The following is a 26,784-nucleotide window of genomic DNA, read 5'->3' on the forward strand; positions in this document are numbered from 1 at the left end:
TTTGTGCATTAGCATTTAGAAGCCGCCTTTCTCCAGAGCTGGTTTCTTTCAGCTGATCAGCCATTTCCTGTTGCTGATTTGTTTATGGTTAAAGTGATTTGCCAAAGCAAATGTGTTCTGACACACCATGCCCCAGAAAGCAGCTTTTGGGCCCTTCTGGGATCTCGAGGAGGAGAGGTATGTCTGTTCCTTACGCAGGCCTGGGGTGAAGCTCTCCTGATCTCTCGTTTCCCTGGCTCTGTACGCGGTGTTGCACCAAGCTCTGTGCTGTCATTTATTAGAGCAGAACATGGGGAGCTGGCAAAGCAGAGCTGTGCCTGTCTCCCTGATTCATGGAACTGGTGCTCACAGCTCCTGCCACAGATGGGCTCTGAAAGGGAGCTTTGCTTGCTTGGCTCTGCCTAGAACAAGGCTTCGGGGGCTGGTGAAGGAGGGGAAGGAGCTGCTTGTTGTCAGAGGTACCTTAATTTTGGCTGCTTTGCTGTTCCCTGTCCTTGCTGGAAGTGCCCTGTGCTCCCCCATTTCTGGCTTTGCAGTGTCAGTGACACTTCAGGGCTGAGTCTAGAGGACACATTTGTTGTCTTGTGGCAGCTCAAGTGTTGTTTCCTCTCCTCATACTACATTTGGGACTAGGTGTACAGGATGTGGGTCAGGTCTGTGAAATCAGGCAAGTGCTGTTTGTTCTCTTATATCTGTATGGTGTTCTGAGTGCTCTTTTGGTAACTAGGAACAATGTTGCTTTGGGTGTTTGTGACAATTAAGCAGTGGGAGATTTACTGTGTGTCTGATGTCTTGTATTTTGATTTCTCAGTGCTTCTGCTGAGCTGAAATTGTAGGTAACTGGGACTCTATTTACTGAGGCAAAAGGGCACTGTTAGGATTTCAGAATTGTCTTGGAAGGAGAGATGAGGCAGCTCAGGGGAACAGCAAAAGGAAAATAGAGTCTCTTCCTTGGATCCCTCCTTGCTCTTTATTCCCAGGTTCTTTGATTTCCTGCAAGACAGAAATCTGTTGCCATGTTTACATGTTGCTCGAGCCCTTGAGCCCTGAGGATGGAGCGGATGGAGCCCATAAATAGCCTTTGATGCAGCCTCAGCCCCAGGGCAGCTGCTTTGGCTGCCCACAAGGGAAAGTCCCTTCCTGTCCCACTTGGGAAATAGCAGTACCATGTGAACTGCTGGTCATCTCCAGCTAAATATCTTGCAAATGTCCATGTCACTGAGTATTTCACAGAATATTCCAAGTTGGAAGGGACCCACAAGGATCATCGAGTCCAACTCTTAAGTGAATGGCCCATAAAGGGATTGAACCCACGATCTTGGTGTTATTGGCACCATGTTCTAACCAACTGAGCTGATCTCAGGGTCAGGGAGTCTGGAATAAACTGGATCAGTGAAGAGAGGATGTCCTTTCCTGGCTTATTCCCATGTGGAGTGAACTCCCTCCAAGATGCATCTCCAGAGGTTGTGGAGTGTTTTGGCACATGAAGTGGGAGATTTGTTCTTCTGGGCAGGTTGTTCCTGGTTTGAAGTCCCTCCTTCTCCAGCTTCCTGATTTGGCTGTACATGTTTTGTGCTGGGTTTTCTCCATGAGTCAGCAGTGTCAGAGGATGACTCTTTGAGGAGTTAAATTAAGGGCAGCTCAGGTGCCTCTGTGCTCTGACACAGCCTTGAGGGGCTCCCTTGCTGGGGGAGCCCTGGGTTCCAGAGCCCTGGATCCCTTGCGTTGGAGTGGCATTAAGGACAGCCAGGTTGTTCCATGTGCTGAGCCGTGTCCTGGGAAGTTTTGACATGCTTCTTTCCTTGGAAATACACCAGCAATACAAATGCTTGTTTTGCTGAACGAGTTCCTTATGAAAATGATCTTGGGGAGTGTTTCACAAGCGCAGAACTGTTTCCAGGGGGAGCTCCTGAGATTTTGGGATGAACGTTGCCTTTCATTGTTATGGAGTGTTCGAGTTGAACCACGAGTGGTGAATTTTTTTTCCCACATTCCAAATTGCTGGTACTGGTTAGCACATGTGAATGCAGCACCTGATGCTGTTTCCCTAAGGAGAAGGGGTTCCTTTTCCTCAGTAGGAGCCTGTTCTTTTCCATCTCAGGTGGATATAGTAATTATGGTGAAGGTGAATATTTAGGTGCCTTGTCAGAACAGCAGGAATACCAAGGCCTTTTCCAGCACAGCTTCAGCCCAGGTGTGTCTCGCTGCCTGTTTCAGTCTTGGCACTGTCAGAATTCCTGGCTGTCCCTCGGTGGTGCCAGATCAGCATCCTGGGGTGTCCATATTCCTGACAGGAAGACTTCAGAGCAGTGAGGTCTGTTGAGACTCTGTGGATTGCTGACCTCGTGCTGCAGGGGGGTTTCTGTGACACCTCCCTGTGGCTCCGACACCCCCCTGCTGTTTGCAACAAACACTCGGAACTGGCTCCCACCCAGCCTGAAAGGCTTGGGACACATTCAGTGGCAGGTCTGTGTGTGTCTAATTAGTTTGCTTACAGTTCCCCACATCTGTTCAGTTCCTTAAACTTCACAGAAGGGACAGAGCTGTAATGCTTTCCCTTCAGCAGCACTTGTTCTATATTCAGTGCGGGAAATAACTTGTTCCCAACTTGGGCTCGGGCCAGGGATTGTTCCCCTGAGGCAGAGATGTATACAACAGCTCCTGGAGTATCTTACACCTACCATGGGAAAGAAGGTTCAAAGGCACACAGTTGTGATAAAACCAGTATTTAAATTCTGCCCACTTCATTTACTCATTTATTAACTCCAGGAGACTTGCTGAGAGACTGACATGTCATCACTCTCACTGGATGGTGAAACTAGAATGGCTACTGTCTGGCTCAGGGACTTGAGGAAGCAGTTCCTAAATCCAAGGGCTTGCTCCTGCACAGCCAGTACCTTTTCCCTGAGCTAGGAGGAGAAGAGGAAATGTGTCAGAAACATGAAAAATCTGCAGGTCCCTGCCTCTGCCTGTTCCTGTCTCCTGCTGCTGCACTGCTGCTGCCAGTGCCCAGCTGTTGGTCTGGACAGCAGCGTGGTTTTGTTGTCTACAGTAGTAATAAATTAATATTTTTCTTTTTTTTTTGCCCCCCAAGGTTTTTTTTCTGAATATGTAACTAAGCTCTTAAATGGGAATGTACCAGCAGTGAGTGTGTGTTTGTGTGGAGGGTGTATCTTATGTCTTTTCTGAAACACTTATCTCCTGTTCGGGAGGCAATCCAGGCTCCTGTGTGGAAATTCAGAAACCAGCAGCCTTCCAGCTGTGTGGGGTAGGACTCTGCTTTTATTGGAGTGTAACAACACTGAGCATAAAACACTGAGCTTTCTTTCAGAAAGCAAAATGTTAGTCTCAGAGGTAGTGGAGTTGTCAGCCTTTCTTTCCCTTACACTGGCTGAGGATCTGGGGGTGTGAGAAACCCTAAAAATGCCTCCATGTGTCCGGTCTTGTGAACAAACGTGCCTGTTGTCGAGCTGACTTGGCAGCCACCATTCCCACTGGCACATGGGCTTAAGGGCTGGAGGCCTGGGACTGCTAGTTCTGATCCAGAAAGAAAAGTATTTTAAGGAACACTTGATTACAGTGCAGGGAGCTTTGCTGCTAAAAATGCCCAATGGGATTAATGTATGTGAGAACGTGTATGGGAGAAATCCTGCCTGTGGAAGGATCAGCCTGTGCCTCACCGGGAGGGGACACGGGATTGGGATGTGCAAATACACGGTGTGGGAGGATGTGTGGAGATGCTGTGACTGCAGTCCTGGGGTTTGGGGGATTGGTTTGGGCTGTTGGGATGTTTTTCCAAGAGCGGAATATGTGAACTGGGGTTGGCACTGACCTTCATAAAAAGCCCAGAGCTGAACCCTTCGTCAGGTGCCCCTTTGGCCAGAGTGCCTTCCTCCCTGTTGTCATCATCAGCAGGGGGGCTGTGCAGGACCCAGGGCTGGTGCAGCACCTGCACTGCTCTGAGTGTCTCTGCTCAGCCCTTGGGAGGGCAGCAGTCGATCCAAGAAAACAGTGAGCTGTACAAAATGCCTTGGAATGATCGTGATCCGCCTGCAGACTCGTGCAGCTTTTTCAGCATGACTGTGACTGGAGTTGTGTCTCTCCCACAGGTGAAGGAATCGGATGGTGTGGTTAACGATGAGCTGCCGAACTGCTGGGAGTGTCCAAAGTGCAACCATGCAGGGAAAACTGGAAAAGTGAGTTTAATGGGAATAAGTGGTGCTGGAATGAGATACAAAATCTCAAGCGTTCCCTCTGGCTTGTAAATATAATTTTGCCCAATACCAGCTTTTGGTTTTGTGCTTAATTCAGGTTTTGTGCTTAATTACCCATGGTGGAGGGTTGGAACTAGGTGATCTTTAAGGTCCCTTCCAACCCAAAGCATCCCAGGATTCTGTGATGATCCCATGATGATTCTGGTTTTGTACTCTTGTTCCATGTGGCAACACTTCTTCCAGAACCTGGGGAATATTTAGGTTAGTTCTGTGCACTGCTGCACGTTAATTTCAACAGGGAAAATTCTTTACAGTAGATTAAAAATTCAGAAGCAATTATGCAAAACCTGGAGTGTCTGTTGGAATTAGTGAAACTTTATTTCTTTGCAAACTGAGACAGACACTTGCAAGTGCGTTGTTAGAAAAATAACTTTACAGAGGTTGAAATTTTAACTCCTTGATAATCATTCTGTGTGTTACAAAGAGACCAACCCAGCAGAGTGTTAGTGGCAGCTTGAGGAGCTGAGAGATGCATAAGGTATAAAGTTGGCTTGTGTTTTGTGTCTCTCTGGTGTACAAGCAAAAGCGCGGACCAGGATTCAAATACGCATCAAATCTCCCGGGCTCGTTGCTGAAGGAGCAGAAAATTAACAGAGACAACAAGGAAGTGACAGATGCTGCGAAACGGAAAGGGGACTGTGAGGAAACTCCCAGGCGGAAATCGGAGGAACATTCCAAAAAGGCTCCAGTTGACTCAATCCTGAGGAGAAAATCCGACGAGGTGCATCTGTGGAGGAAAAGGAAATTCGAGAAGTCCCAGGAACCCACCATGAGAAAGCGGGTAAGGCACAACACCCCTTCTGTGGGCTGGCTGGGGCTTAGAGCTCATCCTGAAATCCCAGGTTGTTCCCAAAGGAACTGCGATGTTTTACATTCCTTTGTGAAGTCTGCTGGTCTGACAGGACAGTGGCTGGAACAGTGACTCTTGGGTTGATGTTCAGAGGCTGAAAACATTGGGATATGGCTGTTGTTTTATTCAAAATACTAGAAAACCCACTTTAACTGAGGAATCTTTACAAGGTGCTCAGAGTAGGAACAAGGTGAAAATGAATTTTTCATGGAAACCTTTTCATCTCTCTCCACGTGGTGGCGCCTGGCAGCTGTTTTGGGGCTGATTCGGGAATGTGCCACACTGGGAACTTCGGAAATGACACCTTCTGGTGCCTGCAAGGAGCAGAGGCTGCTCCCAGCAGCCTTGTGGAAGGTTGTCCCTGGATGTGACAGTCAGGGTTCTTGGGCCAGGCAGGGACACTCTGAATGCCATATGGATTCCAGACTGTGGTACCTGTGATATGCAGAAATGCTGGTTTGCAGAGGCTCTGATTTGTCTCATGGCTGATGGCTGTACAATCAGAATCAGGCTGGATTTGTGTTGCATATGGAGCTCACCAGGAGTGGGAGTCACAGTCCTGCAAGGTCAGACAGTGGGAATGCTGCAGGATGGCAAGTGTAGGGATTGGGGCAGCTTTGGTGGAGTGAGAGAGCAAAATTCACAGTACCAGTTCATGCATTACTGCTTGCTGGTCATGCTTCCTTTTTCCCATCCCTTTGGACTCCCAAACCTTCTCAGACAGCACAACAGATGTTTGTGTTGGGGATTTTACTTTTCTTTCTTCCAACAGCTAAAATGACAAACTCTTCAGGAAGAAGGTACTTTGCCTTTTTAATAGATGGATTCTCAATCTCTTTTAGTCCCTTCTCACATGAGCTCAGTGGTGAGCCAGTTTCTCAGTCATGTCCTTGTGTCACTGCAGGCACTTATTATCCCATTTACATCTTGAAATCACAGAATCTCTCTCACATAAACCTTTAACTCCAGGGTAGTTTAGCTGCATGTCTTGTTTTATATTTTCCTCTTCTGGTGTCCCATATTAAAATACAGCAGCCAGCTGTGTTTTGATGACCCGGGGAAAAAAGTTCTGTTTCTGTACTGATGATTGGCTCTTCCTGTGTGGGTGAATACTGCCCCTGACACACAGCCCCTCAGCGGTGTGTACCACAGCCTGGGGTCCCTGCTGACCCACCAGGGATGGCCTGGCACACAGGTACTACTGCCCTCTCACAGCCTGGCAGGATCAGAACTCCAGTGCCTTTAAGCAGTGCTCATCAGTGCCCTGTGTGAGGGCTGCTGCAAACTGCCACTGGGCTGATGTTGTAATGCTTTTATTCTAACCTGTCATTAACTTACTGTGACCTCTCCCTTTATAATATGTTAATTTAAAGGCAGGGTGATCAGCTTTCTCTGCGGGCTGAAGCAAGGGAAGGGAGCACAGCCACTGACCTGATCCAATTAGTTTATTGGGAAAGTGAAAACAGGAGCCTTCTGACACAACAAATGTGTTCACAGCACTTCCCCTCTTCTTGCCAGCCCAGATGTCTTATTAGAACTACTTCATTTTAAGAGCTCATGGCTTCTTTCTTGCTCAGAGTGATCAGATTAGACTTGAAGCCTTCCCAGGTCTGGGTTCATGTGTCTTAAACACTCCCTGGTGTGCATGGAAGGGAGATGGGATTCATGGGAGCAAGTGCAGAGCGGTTTGCTGTTGTGAGCAGGGTCTGGGGCAGGAGGAAGGTGCCAGCAGAGCCCTGTGAGCCACGTGGGGCTGGTGGCAGCGGGAGGGCTCAGCAGCCCAAGGTGCGTCAGGACTGTCAGTCACATTCCCTGTTCTGCAGGCGTTGGAGGTGGGGGCGTGTGAGGATGGGCAGATTTTGGTGAGGGTGTAAGGGAGCAGCTAAAGGTCACTGAAGGAGGTTGTGCAGGCCCAGCTACACTGTGGGTCAGGAACTGCAATTCCACAGGTTTCAGAAATGGCCCTTTGGAATGAGGGCACTGGGGCAGAATTTGAATTGGATGCCCAGTGAGTGTCTGCCAAGCCTGGGTGGTTCTGGCTCACTGGGGACAAAGCTGCTGATCTTCAGTGGATAAATGGTCCGCTGGGTAATGGGAGAGGCCCTGGAATCTGCAGGATTCTGCAGGGTGAATAAATCCATTTATCACTCCTGGAGCCCAGCGAGCCAATAGCTGGACTGCTCATCCATGTTGGCACCTGAACTTGATCCCTTTGGCCGGTGGATGTTCCTGGTGCTGGGATGGGTGGGGCCCGGCGCTGGCAGGCGGCCCGGCCCCCCCGGGCAGGGCTCCCTGCGCGGAGCATCCGCACGGGAAGGGAAGGGAAGTGCTGCTGGGAACGTTCTCGCTCCAATAGTCAGCCCTTGTCTCTTCCCTTCCAGCGGCGATCGTGGAAGGCTCCAGATGACCGAACTGCCATGATCAAGCCCCTGCGGCGCCTCAAGCAGGAGCCCGAGGATGAGCTGCCAGAGGCACCTCCCAGGTCCAAGGACAGCGACCAGTCGCGGTCCAGCTCGCCCACCGCGGGGCCCAGCACGGAGGGCGCCGAGCCCAGGGACAAAAAGAAGTTCAAGATGAGGAGGAAAAGGCGGCTTCCCAACAAGGAACTGAGCAAGGAGCTCAGCAAGGAGCTTAACCAGGAGATCCAAAAAACCGAGAACAGCCTTGCCAATGAGAACCACCAACCCATCAAATCTGAACCCGAGAGCGAGAACGAGGAACCCAAGCGTGCGTTGAACAACAGCGAGAGACTCCACAGGTTCAGCAAAGGCTTGAACGGGACCCCCCGGGAGCTGAGGCACCAGCTCATCCCCAGCCTGCGCAGCACACCCCGCGGGATCACCCGGCCCCCGCCCTCGCTCTCGCCCCCCAAATGCATCCAGATGGAGCGGCACGTTATCCGGCCTCCTCCCATCAGCCCCCCTCCGGACTCGCTCCCCCTGGATGACGGGGCAGCCCACGTGATGCAGAGGGAAGTCTGGATGGCTGTCTTTAGCTACCTCAGTCATAGAGACTTGTGCATCTGTATGAGAGTTTGCAAGACCTGGAACAGATGGTAAGGAGGGCGGGGAACAAGCTGGGGCTGTGTGTGTGGTGGGATGGGCACGGCAGAGCAGCAGGTGAGGGAGGCACTGATGTCTCCTGGAGAAGTGTGCAGGCTGTCCCTGGAGCTCTGGTGAGCCTGAAGAGAAGGGGTGACCAGCAGTGGCTGGAGAAGCAGCATGTCTCTTGTCTCATGGTGCTTTCTCAGAAACAGCAGTTCCCAGCATTTCTGATGGGAGCTGTGTCAGCCTCGGCGTCAGCCTGCCGGGCTGCAGCACTTGGGAGCAGCCTGTCCTGCAGTCACACACCACAGTGTTCCTGCTGCTGGAACAGCCAGTCTGGTGTCATTCTGCCCCAGGACTTGCTGATGGCCAACGTTTGTTCAGTTCAGCTATTAAATATCTGTTGAGATAGTGAGGATCCTGCCGTGCCCCCCGTGTGCTCCTCACAAGGGCCGTGCTGATTGTCTCCCTGTGGAGGGTACACGGAGAACAAACCTGTTCCCTGTGTTCTGAGCCAGCAGAGCATGTCATGGAGGGATCCTTTGTTCATGGTGCTTACTCACAGCATGTCCCCTGTGCTCGGGGTACCTGTGTGAGCCCTGACACAGTCAGTGGCTGCTCGGCAGCAGCAGCTTTAGTGCACAGATTTACAGGTTTCACTGAACCTGCAGTGAAGCCTCGTGGCTGTTGTGACTCGTCCCAGGTTCCTGCATGTGCTCACATGGACAGACTGTAACAGGCTCTTTTCTAGCACAACAAAACCGTGTCCAGACCAAGTCGAGAGGTTGATAATTCAGTGTGAGGAGTTTGTGGAGTGTCTCCTCCGTGGGCTTCTTGGTGTCACTGAAAGCTGTAAATGCATTTTCCACTTAAATACAGTATTTGCTAATGGAAAAAAACCTGAGAAAATGCAGATTCCTGCACATGCATCAGGACTTGATGTTGTTGCCCTTAGAGAACCATAAAGAGAGTGAAATGCATAAGCCACATGGAGAGAAATAACACAAACACAGAAAACAGGAGAGGGGGAATCTGTTTTACCAAATCCACTGGTTTTAAGTAAGGAAAACACAGGGGAAATCATGAGGGTATTATTTAAAACGAGGCTTCATAGTCAGAAGGTAAGGAAGAAGCAGTGACTTGTCTTCAAGCTAGAAAATGGATTTCAGTTAAGTGCTGAGATGACTTAAAATGGGATCTGAAGTTGTTGACACTTGTAATTCTCTGGAAATAATTCCATGCTTTATTGCAGGATGTATTTGATGGAGAAACTTGAAACTTATGTAACATTGTGTGGGGTTGTGTTTATCTTAGCATCACTAGGCTTTATTTTTGCTATTTTCAGTTAAGTGCTGTAGTTTTTCCTACTGTTTAATGACACTTTTAAAGCCCTGTGGAAGTCCAAACAAGTGCCAAATAAAGTGCTGTTGGCTTTTTTTCTTTTTGGGTAGGTGCTGTGACAAAAGATTATGGACCAAAATAGATTTAAACCATTGTAAATCCATCACTCCACTTATGCTTAGTGGCATTATTAGGAGACAGCCTGTAACCCTTGATCTTAGCTGGACAAATATATCTAAAAAGCAGCTGAGTTGGCTTATCAACAGACTACCAGGTAAGTGATGTGTTTTGATCACCAAATTTAGCAAACCAGTTTGTATCTAAACTGCAGCCTGTGGGGAAGGTCTACAGGGATTGGGTGTCATAGGGGAGGAGTAGATTCTCCTGGCTGGGGTGTAAATATGTAAAAATGAAGCGTTAGCGGGTTAAAATGGCCCAAAATTATTTTTTGTGACTACTTGATGTGTTTGCTTAAAATAATTTGAGGCAGGTCTTGGCCAACAGGTGGAAAGGGCCTGTGCTGAGGTGATGAGCTGGGGGTTGATGGTCACCCACAGCTGGGGAGTTCCAGGTGGTAGGAGAGATGGAGAGCTGGGCAGGAGGAGGCTCACGGGGTCCCTGCTTGTCCTGGAGCGCCGAGAGTGTTGTCCAGCCTTTATGTGGTAGCAGAGATCACTGGGATGTCTCTGGGAAGGTCACACACTCCCTCCTCTTCTGTCTCTGCAGGTCTGCGGGACCTGCTGTTATCAGGGTGCTCATGGATAGCAGTGTCGGCACTTTGCAGCTCCAGTTGTCCTTTGCTGCGGACTCTGGACGTGCAGTGGGCAGAGGGACTGAAAGACGCACAAATGAGAGACCTCCTGTCGCCGCCCACGGACAACCGGCCAGGTAATGGGAGAGGAGAGTGTGGGAGCCCCATCCCAGCCCCTGGGCCGTGTCCTGCTGCTGTGTCCCCTCGGAGCAAACGGGCAGGAGCCCCTGGAGCGGCACCAGTGGGGCTGGGGCTGTGCTGACCCACGGGGTGTTCGAGGCAGTGACTTGCAGCACCTCCTGGCTGGAGCCCCGGGGTGACAGGGATGTTCTCTGGCTGCTGAACCATCATCTGAGCCACTGTGCTGGTTTTCTGTCTGACTTTCTTCTCTTCAGGCTGCAACGGGTGTACTTTAGAGAGTATGGAAACACTTTCTTCCAGTTCAGGGAAGGAGCAGTTCTGTGGGTCATGCCACATTCGCCCGGATTTCAGCTCAGGTGAAATTTTGAGCAAATCGGATCTGCTTTCTGGCATGCACTGCACAGCCTACTGCTTATTCCCGACTTGTAATTCCGCTGGGCCCCTGCAGTTACTTTCATCCCTTTTGTTTTGAAATCAGGGGGTGGCTTTGTCCACGTGCCTGTTCCAAAAATAGACAAGTGTTCCTGCTGATGTCCCCTCCAAAGCTCCAGACAGGCAGAAGGGTGTGAAGTTGACCTAGGGCAGCAGTGTTGTGTGTCACGGTGCATTTCATAGGCCTGCAGATGTTGGCAGCGGGGGTGGGACTCAGGGGACTGACCTGCTGCCTCCACTCTCCAGGTCAGATCGACAACCGGAGCAAGCTACGGAACATCGTGGAGCTGCGCCTGGCAGGGCTGGATATCACAGACGCCTCTCTGCGGCTGATCATCAGGCACATGCCTCTGCTCTCCAAACTCAATCTCAGTTACTGTAACCACGTGACAGATCAGTCTATTAACCTGCTGACCGCGGTCGGAACCACCACGCGGGATTCGTTAACGGAAATTAATTTATCAGGTAAGGGACACACAGGGGGAGGGGAAGTGCCCGTGGTGTTGGGCTTGTGTGAGGGGTTTGATCCAGCTCTTCCCTGCCCCGGTGTAACTCCCCCATCCCGGGCAGCAGCTGGATGTGCTGCTGGTGTAAATGGCCTCTCCCGGGTTCCCCCAGCTGCCAGGGCAGTCACCCCCTCTGTGGCAGCTGTGAGTGGCACCATGCGTGTTCTGAGCTGTGCGCTGCACACGCTCATCCTCCCAGGGGATTGTCCAGTGCTCTGCACATCTGGCTGCTTGGCTTTATCCCACCGGTTACACAACAGCCGTGGGGATTGAGATGGGCGATGGAGCAGCCTGGGATTCCATGGGAGGGGCACAAAGGACTGACCGAGGTCGGGATACGGGATAAACAGTCCTTGTGTTCGAGAACAAACCAAGCCAGGTTGTTAATTCCTGCCCTTTGTTCCCCCCCCAGACTGCAATAAGGTCACTGACCAGTGCCTGTCCTACTTCAAACGTTGTGGGAATATCTGCCAGATTGACCTGAGGTACTGCAAGCAAGTGACGAAGGAGGGCTGCGAGCAGTTCATAGCGGAAATGTCCGTAAGTGTCCAGTTCGGGCAAGTGGAAGAAAAACTTCTGCAGAAACTGAGTTAGTTAAAGGACTCGTGTAAATACTGGGGCGAGGGGGGGAAGGGACTAAGAACACGTAGGGATTTTATTTTCAATTGGGAACTTGGAATATCAGAAAAGGCCGCGATTGGATTTTACAACTCTTGTCGAGAACAACGCGAAACTACCCATGTTAAGAATTTCAACTTGTGCCACTAATTCAGTCCACCTGGGATGTCCTGCACTGGCTCTTATGCAAATTCATAAGGCGACTGTTACTGATGATAATTGTTCACACCCGGAAGAGGACTGAGCTCCAAGAAATACTGTTATTTAAAGTACCACAGCATGTGCTTGGTAGTGTAAATTTGATTTCTGCTTTTCATTTCTTAAAACGAGAAAAAAAAAAAAGTTGGTGTCATTCAAGTGGACCACGCCTTCTTAACACGTTTTGTTTTGTTACATCTTACATTATGCAGAACTATTTTTGTACAAAAATTGTTTAAAAATTATTTATGCAATGTTTGAATGCATTACCAGTGTTTCGGTTTTGATTGCCAATTTTTATCTTTACTTATGGTAGGCGAGAACTTAACCTATACTTCGTAGACAGTATCTATCTACAAACGTGCCCAGGTCAGGAAAAGTAGGTTCATACTTTCAACTTAAAGCATGTTTTAATGGAAGTTTATATCCTGCTTTGTATACTTCAGAAGTGACATAAGCATGTTGTGGAAATAAGGTGTAAATTATAGTTGAAGTAAAACACTTTTATCTGTATAGAAATCACCTTTTTCTCAAAATTTTAAAAAAATTCCAATTTCAGCTTTTGCACATAGGAGGGTTTCACTCTGTAGCATGAGCTCTTGTACTCAATATAAAATTAATTTATACAGTGAGTCCAGCAGTAGAATAAATGGTCAAACGTAGTCTCTCTTTCTTTGAAGTGTGAGTTGAGTTCTCATTTAAGGTTTATAACATGGTTATTTCCTGATTGTAAAATTCTGCATTCATAAGTGCCATTGTTGTACGGTGTTGTTTTCGTAGACCTTCCTGATGCAGTTTTACCTTTGTTGAATTTGTATAAACAATTGTACAAAAAGAGGTGCTGGTTCTGCGCGTTTCTGTTCCCCTGTGGGGCTGGGGAAGGTGAGTTGGGGCTGTCCGGGGTGGAGAGTGGGTGCAGTGAGTGTGTGGTCGTTGTCCCATTCTCTAAGTGAGAATATTCCAAGCCTTTTTTACTGAGGAAGCAGCAAAACATCCACTTCTGCATTCCCCCAGCAGGGATCTGCCCAGGGTGAGCTTGAGGAGCACTGACATCTCAAGCATTAAAGCCTGAGCAGAGTAATCACCACTTCCAGGGCTGGTTAAAAAAAAAGAGACAGAGGCTGGTGGAGCCCATCACCAATCTTTATTAAGCTTGAGTGGCTAATGAGCAGCATGGAAATAACACTGAGGGCATGTCTGTCTTCATTAGCCCCCCTGCTGGACAGACTCCAGGAATTAAGTACCATTAAAAAGTTACTTCTAAAAAATAAAGCCATTGAGAGGTTTGCTCCCTTCTGAAAAATACCCAGCAGAGCTTGGAGCTGTGTTTGGTGTGAGGAGGAGCAACTTTCTCTCTTTCACGCCAACTTAACTGTTCACAAAAAGAAGAGCCAGTGCCAGCGCAGCAGAGGGACAAGTCCTCAGGTCCTACAGCTTTAGCAAAGCCCAGCCCTGACTCTGGTACTTTGCTGGCACATGGCAAATCAAAACAGAAACTGTTCCTATGTTAATCAACTCAAAGAATAACTGTTCTGGAGAGACAGGGTCCTTCTTCACCTCTTTTTTTACAGAGAACTTAACCAATCTGTCATGGCCAAGCTTGGCCACAGGGATCCTCATAGATCCCTAAGAAGAGCTACCCTTGCCCCTCTCTTCCCCAGGTCATCACTCACAGATATCCTACAAGGACCACCACAATTCCTGCTCCAAGAGGACCTGTACCTGTGCTGATGGTACAAAGCCCAGCTCAGCCCTGGGCCAAGGGCTGGCAGCAACATGGGGCCCCCAGCAGCCCCTGGGAAGCTGGTTTTGGTGATTCAGCCTTGGGTGAAAGTCTCTGAACAGGAGGTTTTTAAACAAAACCTGTTTCCTTTCCCTGCTCCCAACTGCCCCCTCCCCAGTTAAGGTTAGTAATGCCACACATTCCACGTTAGCAGCAGGAGGTGGTGACCCTGATCAGTGTTCACAGTCACAGGCTGTCGGCACATGGAATACAATCATCACAGAGTATTAGTTACAACAGGCATGAGCGGATTAAGGACCACACCTAATATGGTTTGCTAGAATACCCCTTTTAAAAAATATATTTTCTTCCTAAACCCAAAACCACCCAGTAACTGGTTTTTGGAGCCCACCTGGCAGAGCCCTGTGCAGCCCCTGAGCCCTGCAAAGTGACGGAGTGTTTTGTACATTGACAGAGAACAGCCAAGACAGCACATTGTGTCATGACAGACATTCAGAAGGAGCAATCAGCACAAAGCCAGATTGCTTAAGGGCTTCTGTGCAGGTACAGTTCATGGCAGTGCTTCCTACAGCCGTGCCCGACCCTGGCACCATGTCAGGACAGGTACATTCTAGAGTTAGAGAAAAGCTGAATATTCAACTGATATATTCATTGCTTCTAATGCACTAAGAACACCACAGGCTATCACAGGCTCAAGCAGAGGTGTTTGCTGACCACTTGCCGAGTGCTGAACGTGTAAGGAGATTCTTCAGAAGAGAGCAAGAACTGTTGTAAACAGTTTGACTCCAACAGTCACCAACAGGGTGATCGGGTCAGCGGGGCAGCACCAGCCCTGCACACAGGCCTGGCCTCGGCCTGCCCAGCCCTGCCCTGCAGGAGGGGGGTAGAGAAAACTTTCACAAACTCCAGAACCTGGTGCTCAAATGGCCGTGTTTAACCGAGAACTAAGGAGCTGAGGGCTGCAGGGGCTCAGCACTGCTGCCCACAGGGAGCCGGGGCTGGCTTAGGACTTGAAGACGTGCACGGCGCGCACGACGTACTGGCGGCAGATGGGGCACTCGCTCATGCGCTTCCCGCACTTGGTGCAGGTGACCATGTGGCCGCACTCCAGCAGCACGCAGTCGATCACCGCGTCCATGCAGATCCGGCACAGGTTGTCATCGTCCTCGTTCAGCTGCATCTTCTCACCCTCTGAAACCCAACAGAGATGGGTCAGGCCCCCGGGCCCTGCAGGACCTGGGCAGTTCCAGCCCAGCCACACTCCATTCCTGTGCTGCTCCCTCCTCACAAGAGTTCTTCTAACCCCCAGTTAAGAATTAATCTCCATTCCTCCAAAAGCAGTAGAAAGTCCCTCAGTGAATATCCCCATATTTAGCTCCATTCTTTAAACACAGAAAACCATTTTCAATTCAGAATATAATGACTGAAATAACATGCTGGATTAAAATTCAGAGCATGTTGGTTTTCTGTCCCAGAGCTCAGTGTTTGGCAGAACATTTTCCTCAGAAGATTAAACACAATAATAATAAAGCAGACTAAGAAGTGGAAGCCCTAAGTAGGCCATAAAGGTGGCAGAACTGAACAAAAAGTGTCAAGTTTCGTTGCAAATAGCCAACATCCTCATCAATAATTGAATGTTCCATCAGACCATGGTGAAAAACTAAAAATCCTAAGTTTAAAGCTTTTTAATTTTTTTTCAAGCTTTGTTTGTGTGAGCAGGAGTTGGTCTGTGGATATTCTGTAACCACACAAGTGAAAGACTCCAGCTGCTGAGTGGAACAGAGGTAGAACAACCCCAGTCACTGAGCTGCAGCCACAGAACCACCTCACCATGAAAACATGGACTCAGACCAAACCACTTGGACTTTTGCCAGCGTAGCTTTTAATTCTGCTCTGCAGTGACAGAGCTGAACTGCCCTGGCCTGCACAGCTGGGGAGCAGCTCTGGCTAATGCCCTCTGAAACCCAGCAAAGCACGTGGAGGTGCCAAGTTTCATGTTCTCTGAGGAACCGGTTCTCAATTGTGCAATTTTACCTTTCCTGTGAAAGCTGAGCTCTCCAGGCTTTGGAAAAGAGTCTCAGAAAAACCAGCACGACCCTGGAAAGCTTTGTTTAATCACTAGAGCCATGTTCAGCTACTCTGGGGCACCTTGCATTGCTAAAACCCACTTTCCAGGCATTCCAAGTCAGACACCAAGTCCTGCTGGCAGAACCAAACACCGGAAACCAGAAAATGCACAGTCTTAAGAAAGTGAGAACAAAGTATAAACCTACGTGTCTTGTGGTTTTCCTCGCTCTCTCTGTACAGTCTGCTCACTTTTTCCACAAGTTCCCATTTCTCACAGCATCCTGAGTAGTTGACAAAGTTACAGGCCAGTATTTCCTTCAGCTGCCGAACACTCAACCCTTCGATGTCTTCCAGGCTTGAAATGTCAGACAGCGACGCCCTCGCTCGCTTCCTGGACAGTCCAGGGGTCTGAAACACATCAGTTGTATGGTTTTAATGTCCTGATAAGCTCAGAGCCCCACATTTGGAGCTACCTGAAGCTGCAGCAGCTTGGCTAAAGCTTAATTATTTTCAAAGCGAGTATGTGCAGACATTCATTGCCTGACACGGCGAACTCTGGAAGAACCAGAGCATGAGGCTAAGTGCTGAGAGATCTAAACACTTCATGGTGTCACATGCCAAAAATCTATTCTTTGGATAGTTCATCTCTCACCTGCTCTTCTGCACTTTCTTCTTCTTCATTATTTACAGATGTTTCCGTTTGGCCCTGTGTACAAAATGAAACTATTCAGAATAAAAACACATTATTCTCTTATAAAACACTTTTCTTTGTACCAAGGTGATCACAGGTGACAATGACATTTTGAAGTTTCAATTGCTACTAATCGGTATTGGTTTAAGTCACCTCTAACCTAAACTAGGAATCTTTCCTAGTAGTCTCCTGGTTTCAGGTGTGAGATACAAAAGGTGTTTTTCCTGCCCCTCCAAACTGTACCAATTGGTGTTTTATTTTAAATCGACGCAGAACTTCAAAAACAAACCAAAAAACCCCCCAGTGCTATACCATTAAACATGTCCATTACTGTACCTGTGAAGGTGTTCCACTTCCTGTGCTTCCCCTTCTGTTTGCAAGTTCTCCTGGATTGGACATGGATACAGATGTGGAAAAGGGATGAGTAAAAAACCCCGAGGTCTGTGAGCGTGACGAGCGCAACCTGCCAGCGTCCATGTCCTGCTCCGACCCCAATCCGTGGTGGCACAGCACCAGATCCACCAGGTCTTCCTTCTCCCTGCAGGTGTCTGTTGGGATGTTCCTGAGAATCAGGTACTGACGCAGATCCTTCACTTTCAATCTCATTAGCTGAGGTCGCTGGAAGGCTGTTTCTTGCAGCAAGTGACAGGTGGAACATCTCCGGAGATTCTCTTGTGAGACTGAACAAACGGAGCAAAAATCCTTCTTGCAGTCACAGCACACGTGCTAAAGGGAAAGAAAACAGCCACTCAGCTGTTTGTCACAGAAAACAAATCCAGGCCCTGCTCCTTCCTTCTCCAGGCTGCGGAATTTACTATTAGTTTTTCCACTGTCAATTGTGACATATGGAATTTTTAAGATTTAAGTCCAGAAAACTGCCCTGTCAGATAGTCTTGCAGGTGCCCCAAGGCAGTCCCTCGCTTTTGCGGCAATACTGAAGCTGATATGAAGTCTCAGTGAAAAACATTAGGAATAAACAAATGAATAAAGTACTCAAGTTGTAGTTTAACCAACAAACAAAGCTGAAACCAATTTTATGGTCTGTTAAAACACTTCTGCATTTACTGTTGCTGCTCTTTTTGTGTGTAGAAAAAAAGAGTATAACCCCCAAACTTTAGAGAACTTCTCAACTTCTTCCTCAACTGATTCCCAGAATGCAAAGTAGGCCTCGGATGTGATGAATCACATGATAGGGGAATACTCCCAAATGCCCAGATGTCATTTCTGAAGAGAGCTTTGTTCAAAAGACTCACAATACACAAAAGCTGGAATAGACAAGACTGTCAGCATTTCATCTGCTGTGAACAAACCCAAACTCTCTGAGGCTTTCAGGATTTTAGAAAATTAATATCAGCTTCAGAAAACATCCCTACACAACACTTAATTCAACAAAGAGTCTGCCCTGTGATCAACAGGACACACGGGAAGGGGGAAACAACACATAGATGGAGGGAAGAGGTTTCACAATCATCTGAAAGAGCTGCCGAGGATTAGGTCACTGAGGGGACAAAATAACAAGCCTGGACAGTTGTGGTACACAGAAATAATATTAACAATCTCAATTTTATTTATCTGCATTAACCCACCTGCCTGTCTCCCAAAGAAGCAACAGGCTGTTGGACCACAACAGTTTCTAAGGCTGGTTAGGAAACAATCAGAACTGCACTAGGAATTCCCAGAAAGAGGCTGTGATACTGTATTGTGAGTTTTTACCTTTTCCACCACGCAGTTTGTCCTTTCCAGTATTCAACCACTGTGTTTGATGCCATCTTCAAAAACAGATCTGCTTTAATGTTCAAGATCCTGAAGCCAACACATTTGTATCTCACAAATGAGAGTATGTTAATTTTCAGGTCAGCCCAGATCCAGCGTGTCACTGACTAATGAACATGAGACCTCTTAACTTCTAATCCTGGCTGACAGTAATTTCCTGTGACCTCAGAACAAGGCACTTCCTCCCTCCCTGGATTTCTGCCTTCGTTTTCTGAGAAACACACACTCATCTCCCAGTATGCCACAGATTAGTTCACAGGGTAAAAATACCATGTAATAGGAAATATACTCACTTTTTTCCTAAAAACTGAGAAGGAAAGTCCACAGGCTTTGCAGACAATGTTAGTGCTGGCTGCAGCTGGAGCTGGATATGCTGAGAAGTCTGTACTTGGTGTAAACCTGAATGGGCCAGCACCTCCTCCAAATCCAGCCTGCTGGCCACGCACCGCTCCCGTCCCCATGACTTCATTCAGCAATCCGCAGCAGGAAGCCCACATGGAAGTAGCTCCCGCCTGAAAACATCAAGAAGCAAGAGCAGAAAATTAATATCTGAAGGCCCCCATCAGATGTGACTTTGCTACTGAGGAGCTGCTTCACTCCATCTGTCGTCATCCCAGAAGCATGTGGTGTGAATTCCCAGAGCACCAGGAATCCTGTGACAGCCCCGCGAGCTCCACTCCAGCTGAAATCCAAAGTGGGAAAGATTTGCCTCTGAGAAGCCAACGCAGGCACAGGGAGCTCACATTCACAACTCCTTTTCCAGCAGAATTCCCCATGAGAAAAGTCAGGAATTTGAGGAGGTGACACAGAGCAAGGAAGGAGGAGACTGACAGGCTGTAGTAGGTGAGGGGCAAAACCCAAGAGGCTGATAGGCAGAGACAGCAATTTCTCATGATTAATGCAGAGCTGTCCCTGCAGGATCTGCTCCAGAACTAATCCAGCTCCTGTATGACTCACAACAAAACTCTCTCTAAAAAAACATTCCTGGGTTTTAAACTTGAAAACCAATCTTCGTTAGAAGCTAATTACAGTCTGGTTTCACTGAGAGGGAAACGCTGTTCAAGACTTCCCTGAAGCCCCTTGTTTTGTTGCCTTACAAAATGTCTAACAAGAACTAAAACAACTTTAAATGACCTTATTCTCTCTTGATTGGATTTCAGTTTTGAGTCACACAGTCTTAAAACACTACAAAAAAATCCTAGACACATAAAAGAAGTGCTACTTTTTATCCTTGAAAGCCTTTAGTGCTGGATTCTCTATCAAAAGTGCATATTCTACTCAGAGGTGGAATTTGGACTCCAAGCTGTTCAAGTCACATGTTTAATCATTGTCAGGTGGCTCCCTGAAACCTGCTCAAAAAAAAAGAGGAGGGGTAAACAATCACATCAGGTTCTCTCTGGAAGGAAGCTGAGGGGTACAACTTCCTATAAACATAACTATTTGTTCATACTTTTTTTCCTTAACAGTTGTTCTCTTTTTCATTCCAGAGCAGCCTCTTTTTGTTTCCCCAAAGCACAAAGACAGAAAATAATTGCTTATGAGACTTGTAATACTTGCTGTGAAACCCAAACCAACCAGAACAGGCACGTCAGCTCAGTGACATGGTGCTGTAACTCCTGTAGTAACCAATTTCTATATGAAATCCAATCCTCAAACTAAGGCTTGTTTTCTACTTCTCAATAATAAAAACAGAAAACAGATCAATATTAATTTTTCCTGGACAAAACAAGTTACACATAATTTTCCTAGTTTATTAGGCAAGAGGAATTAACTTTCCAGAAACAGAACCTGAAAACCAATGACTTAATCCATCAGAGCTCCGAGTTTTAAAACTTGGGACTTTTGAAAAATACTTTTTCTCACCTTAAGACAAAGCCACATACAAATACCAGAAGAATAAAACAATGAACCAAAAGAGTCTGTCAAAATTCAACTCATTTCCTTACACAACTATGGTCATTTTGGGGGGTCAGGGCAGCAGCAGAACACTCAATGACTAAAGGGACATGAGATATTTGCTAGCACAACAACCCCTGCCTGAGGGTTTCACACCTGCTTCTTAGACCTATTTTATTCCAGAGCCTGTAATAACTGCTCAGACATCACTGTCAACACTAAATAAATATATTTTTAGGAACTTTTCGTTACCCACTTTGGACACATGAATGTTGTTAGTATGAAAACAGAGAATCTCTTTATCTTACTGCCAACCACTCAGTCATTTTAAGGTTTAAGATAGGGCTACCTGGGCAGCATTAATTTTCTCCTTAACCTATCTGCACCACCTGTGGATTCCTCCTAAGCCCTCGGGTCATTAACTGATAATTGAATTACAGAGTCTAGACTCTTCAGATTGCTCTGCAAAAGAAACGAGACCGTGCTGAAAGGCACCAACACAACACACAAATGAGACACGGTAAAACAAAAACTCCCTCCCTTGAGAATCAGTTAAAACGCTGCCAACTTCTGCACCAAAACCACCACTCTCCATTTCCATATTCTCTCCTCACCAGCTGCCATCGAGTATCCTCTCTCTCCACACCTTATGTGCGTCCTACAGGGGCAAAACACGGCGTTGCAACTTCTCTGCGGCTGTTTTTGGCTGTCAGGGTGTTACCTGAGGAGGATTCCAGCTGAGAAAGGCAGCTGAGCTGGGAGGGCGAGCGCTGTCCCCCACACACCTGTGCAAGCGGAGGGTGCTACCAGAGCAGCGGGACAGCAGCGGAAGGGATGCATTTTTAATTATTTTTAACTGAAACTTCCTCTTTTGACCCTCCCTTAGACCAAGCAAAGCTTTTCCCCCTGACAGCACGACAGCCCCGGGAGCCTCGGGAGCGCCCCGGGGTCCGGCAGCCCCCGCTGTGCCCCTCACAGGCCCAGCCCGGGCCCTGCCCGGCTGCTGACTCAGCACAAGGCGCGGGGGCCCCTCAGCTCGGCGGGGACGGCGCGGTCGCCCCTCACAGCGGGACGGCGGCCGCGGCCTGAGGGGAGGCCCAGCCCGGACACCCTACGGGGGGCCCGGCCCCGCCACCCTCCGCTGTTCGCCCCCTCCTCCCTCCCTCCCTCTCCCCGCAGAGGGAAAGGCGCTCTCCCCGCCAGACAAAGCCCCTCACCCTCACGGCTCCCCCCTCACCTTCATGGCCGCTCCCGCCGCTCCAGCGCCGCCGCCGCCCCCGCCCCTCCCGGCCCCGCCGACCGGCCGCTCGGAGGGCGGGCCCTGCCGCCGCGCCGCGCGACCATTGGCTGTCGCGCCGCCGCGCCGCGCGACCATTGGCTGCACCGCCCCAACGGCAAACGGGAGCGACCAATGGGAGCAGGGGACGAGACGGTGATGGGCGGGGCAAGGAAATGCCCCGAGCGGGGCCGGGACAGGAGGGAGGAAGGGGGGGGGAACCGACGGTGGGACTGTGGGGTCCGGGGGGCACTGATGGTGTCACTTATAGTGGAATAGCTGGTGGCTCCGGTGGTGGCACCAAGGTGATCCTGCCCCTCCACTCGGCCCTGGCGAGGCACGCCTGGAGTGCTGTGTCCAGTTCTGGGCTCCTCAGGATAAGACAAGTTTCTGCTGGAAAGGGTCCAGCAGAGGCCACGGAGATGCTGAAGGGACTGGAGCATCTCCCTTATGAGGAGAGACTGGGGAAGCTGGGCCTGGTTAGTCTGGAGAAGGCTGAGGGGGGATCCCAGCAATCCATATAAATACCTCCAAGGGGTGTCAGAGGATGGTGCCAGACTCTTTCCAGTGGTGCCCAGTGACAGGATGACGAGCAATGGCCATAAACTGAAACACAAGAAGTTCCACCTCAACATGAGGAAGAACTTCTTTCCGTGGAGGTGGCAGAGCCCGGAACAGCTGCCCAGGGAGAGCACGGATTCTCCCTCTCTGGAGACATTCCAAACCCACCTGGACATGTTCCTGTGTCACCTGCTCCAGGTGACCCTGCCTTGGCAGGGGGGTTGGACTGGATGATCTCCAGAGGTTCCTTCCAACCCTAACGACTTTCCCCTTTCCCAGGTTCCTCCAAGCCCTGGCCTTGGACACTTCCAGGGATGGGGCAGCCATAGCCTCTCTGGGCAACCTGTGCCAGGGCCTCACCACCCTCTGAGTAAGGAATTTCCTTCTAACATCTAACCTAAATCCACCTCTTTCAGTTTTATTCTACCAAGCCCTTTGGTGATAATCTTTAAATACGAGAAAAGAAGGTTTATTATTTAAAAATCCATTTCCAGCGAGCTTCTAGATGCCATTATTTTTTTCCCCAGGCTGTGAATGGGATATATATAAAAATAATAACCATAGGTTGTAGGAACAAAAAGCTTTTAACCAGAAGATTACATTAAAGAAACCCCAGCAGTACAAACCCCACCAAGGCTTTGGGAAGGTTTTACATAAGAACACACAGGGCCAAGAGCAAGGGAGGCCTTTGCCAAAAAGAGGAACAGACAAAAGTGGCTGAAAATAAAAATGGCCCACAAATCAAATTTACCCCTACAGAGGGTTGGATACAGTCTGCTGATTTCTGCAGAAAGGATCTATTTTTGGAGCAAGTCAGATACAAGAACTGAGTCAAAAAAATCAGTGTGTAATTGGCACGTGAAGGACGCAGCCCTGGCAGCTTTAGGAGTAGGAGCAGGTACTTCACACAGTCCAACTTCTGGATTTGCACTGACACCATGTTTTATTTCAAAATCAGGTCACCTTTTTTTGGAAATTCTTAGGCTCCCCAACAAGCTTGAGATGTGCTCTGAACTTTTACACATGGCTTAATAAAAATGTCATTTTTTTCCAATAATAGCTTGCAATTTTAGTCAAAGCAACTGAAAAAATAGAAAAGCCTTGTGAATACAATGTTGGAACAAGATATGGCACACTCCCAACATTTCTCATGCAAGAAATTGCTTGAAGACACCTTCAGAAATATCAGTGGAGTTTGGTTTTAAAAACTTCTGTGTCATCTAAACTCTGTCTATTCGGATTCACCTTGAACTACCAAACTATACACATATTTTTGTTAATAATCTTACATTAAAGCATGAGAGCTTCATGCAGTCACTGTAACAGGGTAAAAGCTGCCCCACAGATGATCCAAACCAAGCAAAACCCAACATTTTCCCTTTCTCTCCGTTAAGGACTTGCCAAAAAACAATCCTCCCAAGCACAGATGTTTTAGGGAGTAACGTGGGCCTGACAGAGCTGAGATCTGGTGACTGTGCTGGCAGCTGCACCTGCCACTCCTGCCTTAATTTGGGCAGATCTTGATGAATCATATTCTTAACATGTGATTTGAGATCACTTTTACTGCATTTGCCTAAATTGTAACCATGTTGGTGGTTTTTAAACAAGGATCTTTAACTCCGCCGGCTACTCCGTGGGTGAAAAGGAGCACTTGGAGAGGTTCTATTAATAACAGACTTGCCCTCACTGAGCCTTCTGGGTCGTGCCAAAGCAGCATTAAAAGATTTCAATCTATTACTGCGAGATGTCCCACTTACTTCTGCCACCAAGTAACAAGTGGTGGTGCCTCGCTGCGGCTCCGTAATCCCCCGTGGTTTTACACATCACCAGAGAGAGAGGGACAGAAGGGATTCCTCCCAGGAATGGTAATTTGGGTTTAATCTCACAATCTGCAAAATTTTATAGTAAAGTTAAAAAAGACAAACTTAATTGCTGGCCTTTATCTGGGAATTTCAGGTTGGATGTTAATGCCCATAGGAGGAGTCACAGAATGGTTTGGGTTGGAAGGGACCTTAAAGACCATTTAGTTCCAAACCCCTCTAGTGGAAGGGACACCTTCCACTATCCCAGGTTGCTCCAAGCCCCATCCAACCTGGCCTTGGACACTTCCAGGGATGGGGCAGCCAGAGCTTCTCTGGGCAACCTGTGCCACCCCTTCACCACCCTCACAGGGAAGATTTTTTCCTAATATCTAATGTAACCGAACTCTCTGTCAGTGTGAAGTCATTCCCCTTTGTCCTGTCACTCCAGGCCTTGTCAAAAGTCTCTCTTCATCTTTCTTGTAGCTCCCTTCAGGTATTGGAAGGCCACAATTAGGTCACCCTTCTCTTCTCCAGGCTGAACAATCCCAATTCCCTCAGCCTTTCCTCACAGCAGAGCTGCTCCAGCCCTCTGATTACCTTGGTGGCTTCCTCTGGCCTCGCTGCTGGACACAGCACTGCAGGTGGGGTCTCACAGGAGCAGAGCAGAGGGGCAGAATCCTCCCCTCGACCTGCTGGCCACACTCCTTTGGATGCAGCCCAGGATACAACTGGCTTTCTCATTATAGTTTTCACTTTGTCATTATGATATTCACTTTTTCTACCAGAGACACACAGCATTGTGCAACTACCTGTGAGAAGGTTTTCAGGCTGCAGAGACTTGGTTCAAACAGATTCAGCACAGAAATGGAAGGATCCCCAATCCCAGACAGAGGCCATTTCCTGCTTGATGAGCTCAGGGATGTTACTCAGGGGCTATTTTAGGTAAGATAAAAGATGACTTTTTCAACTCTGTTACCTAATCTTGAATTTAATATAACCAACATCATCTCTCACTGCGTATTTGAAATTTGGAGGGCTGGTTTTTAGGCGTTTGAGCTCATTTAAATAGACTTTAAAAGTGTATTCTGAGTGTTCTTTGTACCACGCACTGAAGGATTGTCAGCAGAGTTCACACTTCAGCCTCAGAGCCTTGCACAGAAACATCAGAACCAGATGTTTGCCATTTCCTTTCTCCTCCCAGCTCTGCACAAGCTGCTGCAGCCCAGCCTTTATCTCATCTCCCTCCCCTCCCTGCCCAGCCACGCCACCAGTTCCGTGTTTCCACCCAAAGCCATAGTGCTTTATTTTCAGGAAATGTCAGTAAATTGACCTTTGTAACATAATAGCTGGAGTTACTTCCCGGGTTTTATATTCAGATATAGTTCAGAGAGTTCATTGAGGGCTGGGAAACGATCATTAATTACGCCAGCAGCAACTAACTACAATGTTAAGTTTCTTAAATGTAAATGTATTCTAGAAAATTACTCCCCGCTTGATTTGCCTCCTCCTCCCCCTCTCACCACCCCCAGGCATGAATCAGGAGCAGAGCAACGAAATCCCCAGGGACATGCAGATGTATAATAACAGTGAATTTTGTTTTGCTCTCACTTACAAAAATGAGAACTATTATAATAATTGGAGTATTTTCCTTGGGAATACGATGCCTTAATGAAGTACTTTAAACAACTTATTGAGAAAATAAAAACTTACATGTGGAAACGTCTTTGTTGCATCACAATTAACTTGCAAATCCAAACAGGGGTGAATTCACTCCATGGTGTTCTCTGTCTGCAACATGGAAACACTCCTGTCAAAGCAGAGAGAATATGTATTGGATAGGCAGGTTCACGGAAATTTTACTGATGTAACTTTTTACACCTTGGGGTGCTTGATTCGTGGAAAACTCCACCTTGTACCCTGTGCATAATAAATGATGTTTCTGTTCCAAATTCAGACTCCGCGTCTGTGTTTAGAGAGCTCCTAAAATTGGCAGCAGCCCCACCAAGCCCCTGCCTGTGGTCACCTCTGCCTCACCTGGTACAAGTGTGGCCATCTCTGGTAATCACAGAATCACTGAGTCATTACAGCTAGAAAAGACCTCAAAGATCATCAAGTCCAACATTTGACCTATCACCACCTTGTAAACTCAACCCTATTGCAAAGTGCCACATCCACTTGTTGTATCCCAGGATTCAGTTGCTCACTGCCAGCTCACATTGAGTCTTCCGTCACCCATCACCCCCAAGTTCTTCTCCGCAAGGACACTCCACACCCTCTCCAGGCAGCCTGTTCCAGTGCACAGTCACTCCTGATGGGCTGTGGCCGCCCCACAGCCCTTGGTCACGGCTCTCCACAGCCCTTGGTCATGGCTCTCCACAGCCCAGGACCATGGCTCTCCACAGCCCAGGACCATGGCTCTCCACAGCCCAGGACCATGGCTCTCCACAGCCTATGGCCTTAGGTCCTCGCAGCCCGTGGCCATGGCTCCTCACAGCCCGTTGTCACAGCTCCCCACAGCCTGTGGCCATACCTCCACAGCCCGTCCCAGAGCTCTGCAGAGCCCGTCCCATGGATCCCCACAGTCCGGGGCAGCCCTGGGGAAGAAGCTCCAGGGCGACGCCTCGAGCCCTTCTCTCCCCGGCCACTTCTCTTCCCGGAACGTCTCTCCCGCGCTCAGAGCGCCGGACCGTCCCCCCGGTGCCGTCGCACAGCTCCCCCCCATTCCTCCCCTCCCGCCCCTCCGATTGGCCGCGGCGCCGCGCGCGCGCCGGCGGCGGCGGCGGCGATTGGGCGGCGGGGCGGGGCGCGCGCGGTCTCCC

At 48.6% G+C, this 26,784-nt stretch overlaps 2 protein-coding genes across 10 annotated transcripts in view; one reads left to right on the forward strand and one right to left on the reverse strand.

The window, feature by feature from the left end:
* KDM2B (lysine demethylase 2B) overlaps window positions 1-12,992 on the forward strand; it is a 117,343-nt gene extending 104,351 nt beyond the window's left edge. For 5 of the 8 annotated variants that reach the window (XM_027689272.1, XM_027689267.1, XM_027689270.1 and 2 more), the window contains 8 exons: window positions 4,110-4,196; window positions 4,786-5,055; window positions 7,506-8,179; window positions 9,620-9,783; window positions 10,236-10,397; window positions 10,656-10,757; window positions 11,080-11,298; window positions 11,752-12,992. In XM_027689272.1, coding sequence (XP_027545073.1) covers window positions 4,110-4,196; window positions 4,786-5,055; window positions 7,506-8,179; window positions 9,620-9,783; window positions 10,236-10,397; window positions 10,656-10,757; window positions 11,080-11,298; window positions 11,752-11,933 — 1,860 coding nt within the window. In that variant the 3' untranslated portion in view covers window positions 11,934-12,992. The remainder of the gene's footprint in view (window positions 1-4,109; window positions 4,197-4,785; window positions 5,056-7,505; window positions 8,180-9,619; window positions 9,784-10,235; window positions 10,398-10,655; window positions 10,758-11,079; window positions 11,299-11,751) is intronic. The other 3 variants (XM_027689268.1, XM_027689271.1, XM_027689275.1) reach the window with 3 other exon arrangements.
* Window positions 12,993-13,715: 723 nt separating this feature from the next.
* RNF34 (ring finger protein 34) lies at window positions 13,716-25,771 on the reverse strand. Of its 2 annotated transcripts, none has more exons than XM_027689277.1 (6): window positions 25,676-25,771; window positions 18,724-18,942; window positions 16,994-17,383; window positions 16,619-16,672; window positions 16,173-16,374; window positions 13,716-15,090 (listed from the first exon to the last, which is right to left on the reverse strand). In XM_027689277.1, the coding sequence occupies exons 2-6, from the start codon at window positions 18,925-18,927 to the stop codon at window positions 14,903-14,905; spliced, it is 1,038 nt and encodes a 345-aa protein (XP_027545078.1). In that variant the 5' UTR covers window positions 18,928-18,942; window positions 25,676-25,771; the 3' UTR covers window positions 13,716-14,902. The 2 variants fall into 2 exon arrangements, with proteins under 2 accessions (XP_027545078.1, XP_027545077.1); XM_027689276.1 differs by lacking the exon at window positions 25,676-25,771 and adding an exon at window positions 21,564-21,615.
* Between the last annotated feature and the right edge of the window lie 1,013 nt (window positions 25,772-26,784).

Source organism: Neopelma chrysocephalum, unplaced genomic scaffold (assembly GCF_003984885.1).
Source record: "Neopelma chrysocephalum unplaced genomic scaffold, ASM398488v2 Primary Assembly neopelma1_77, whole genome shotgun sequence".
NCBI lineage: Eukaryota > Metazoa > Chordata > Aves > Passeriformes > Pipridae > Neopelma > Neopelma chrysocephalum.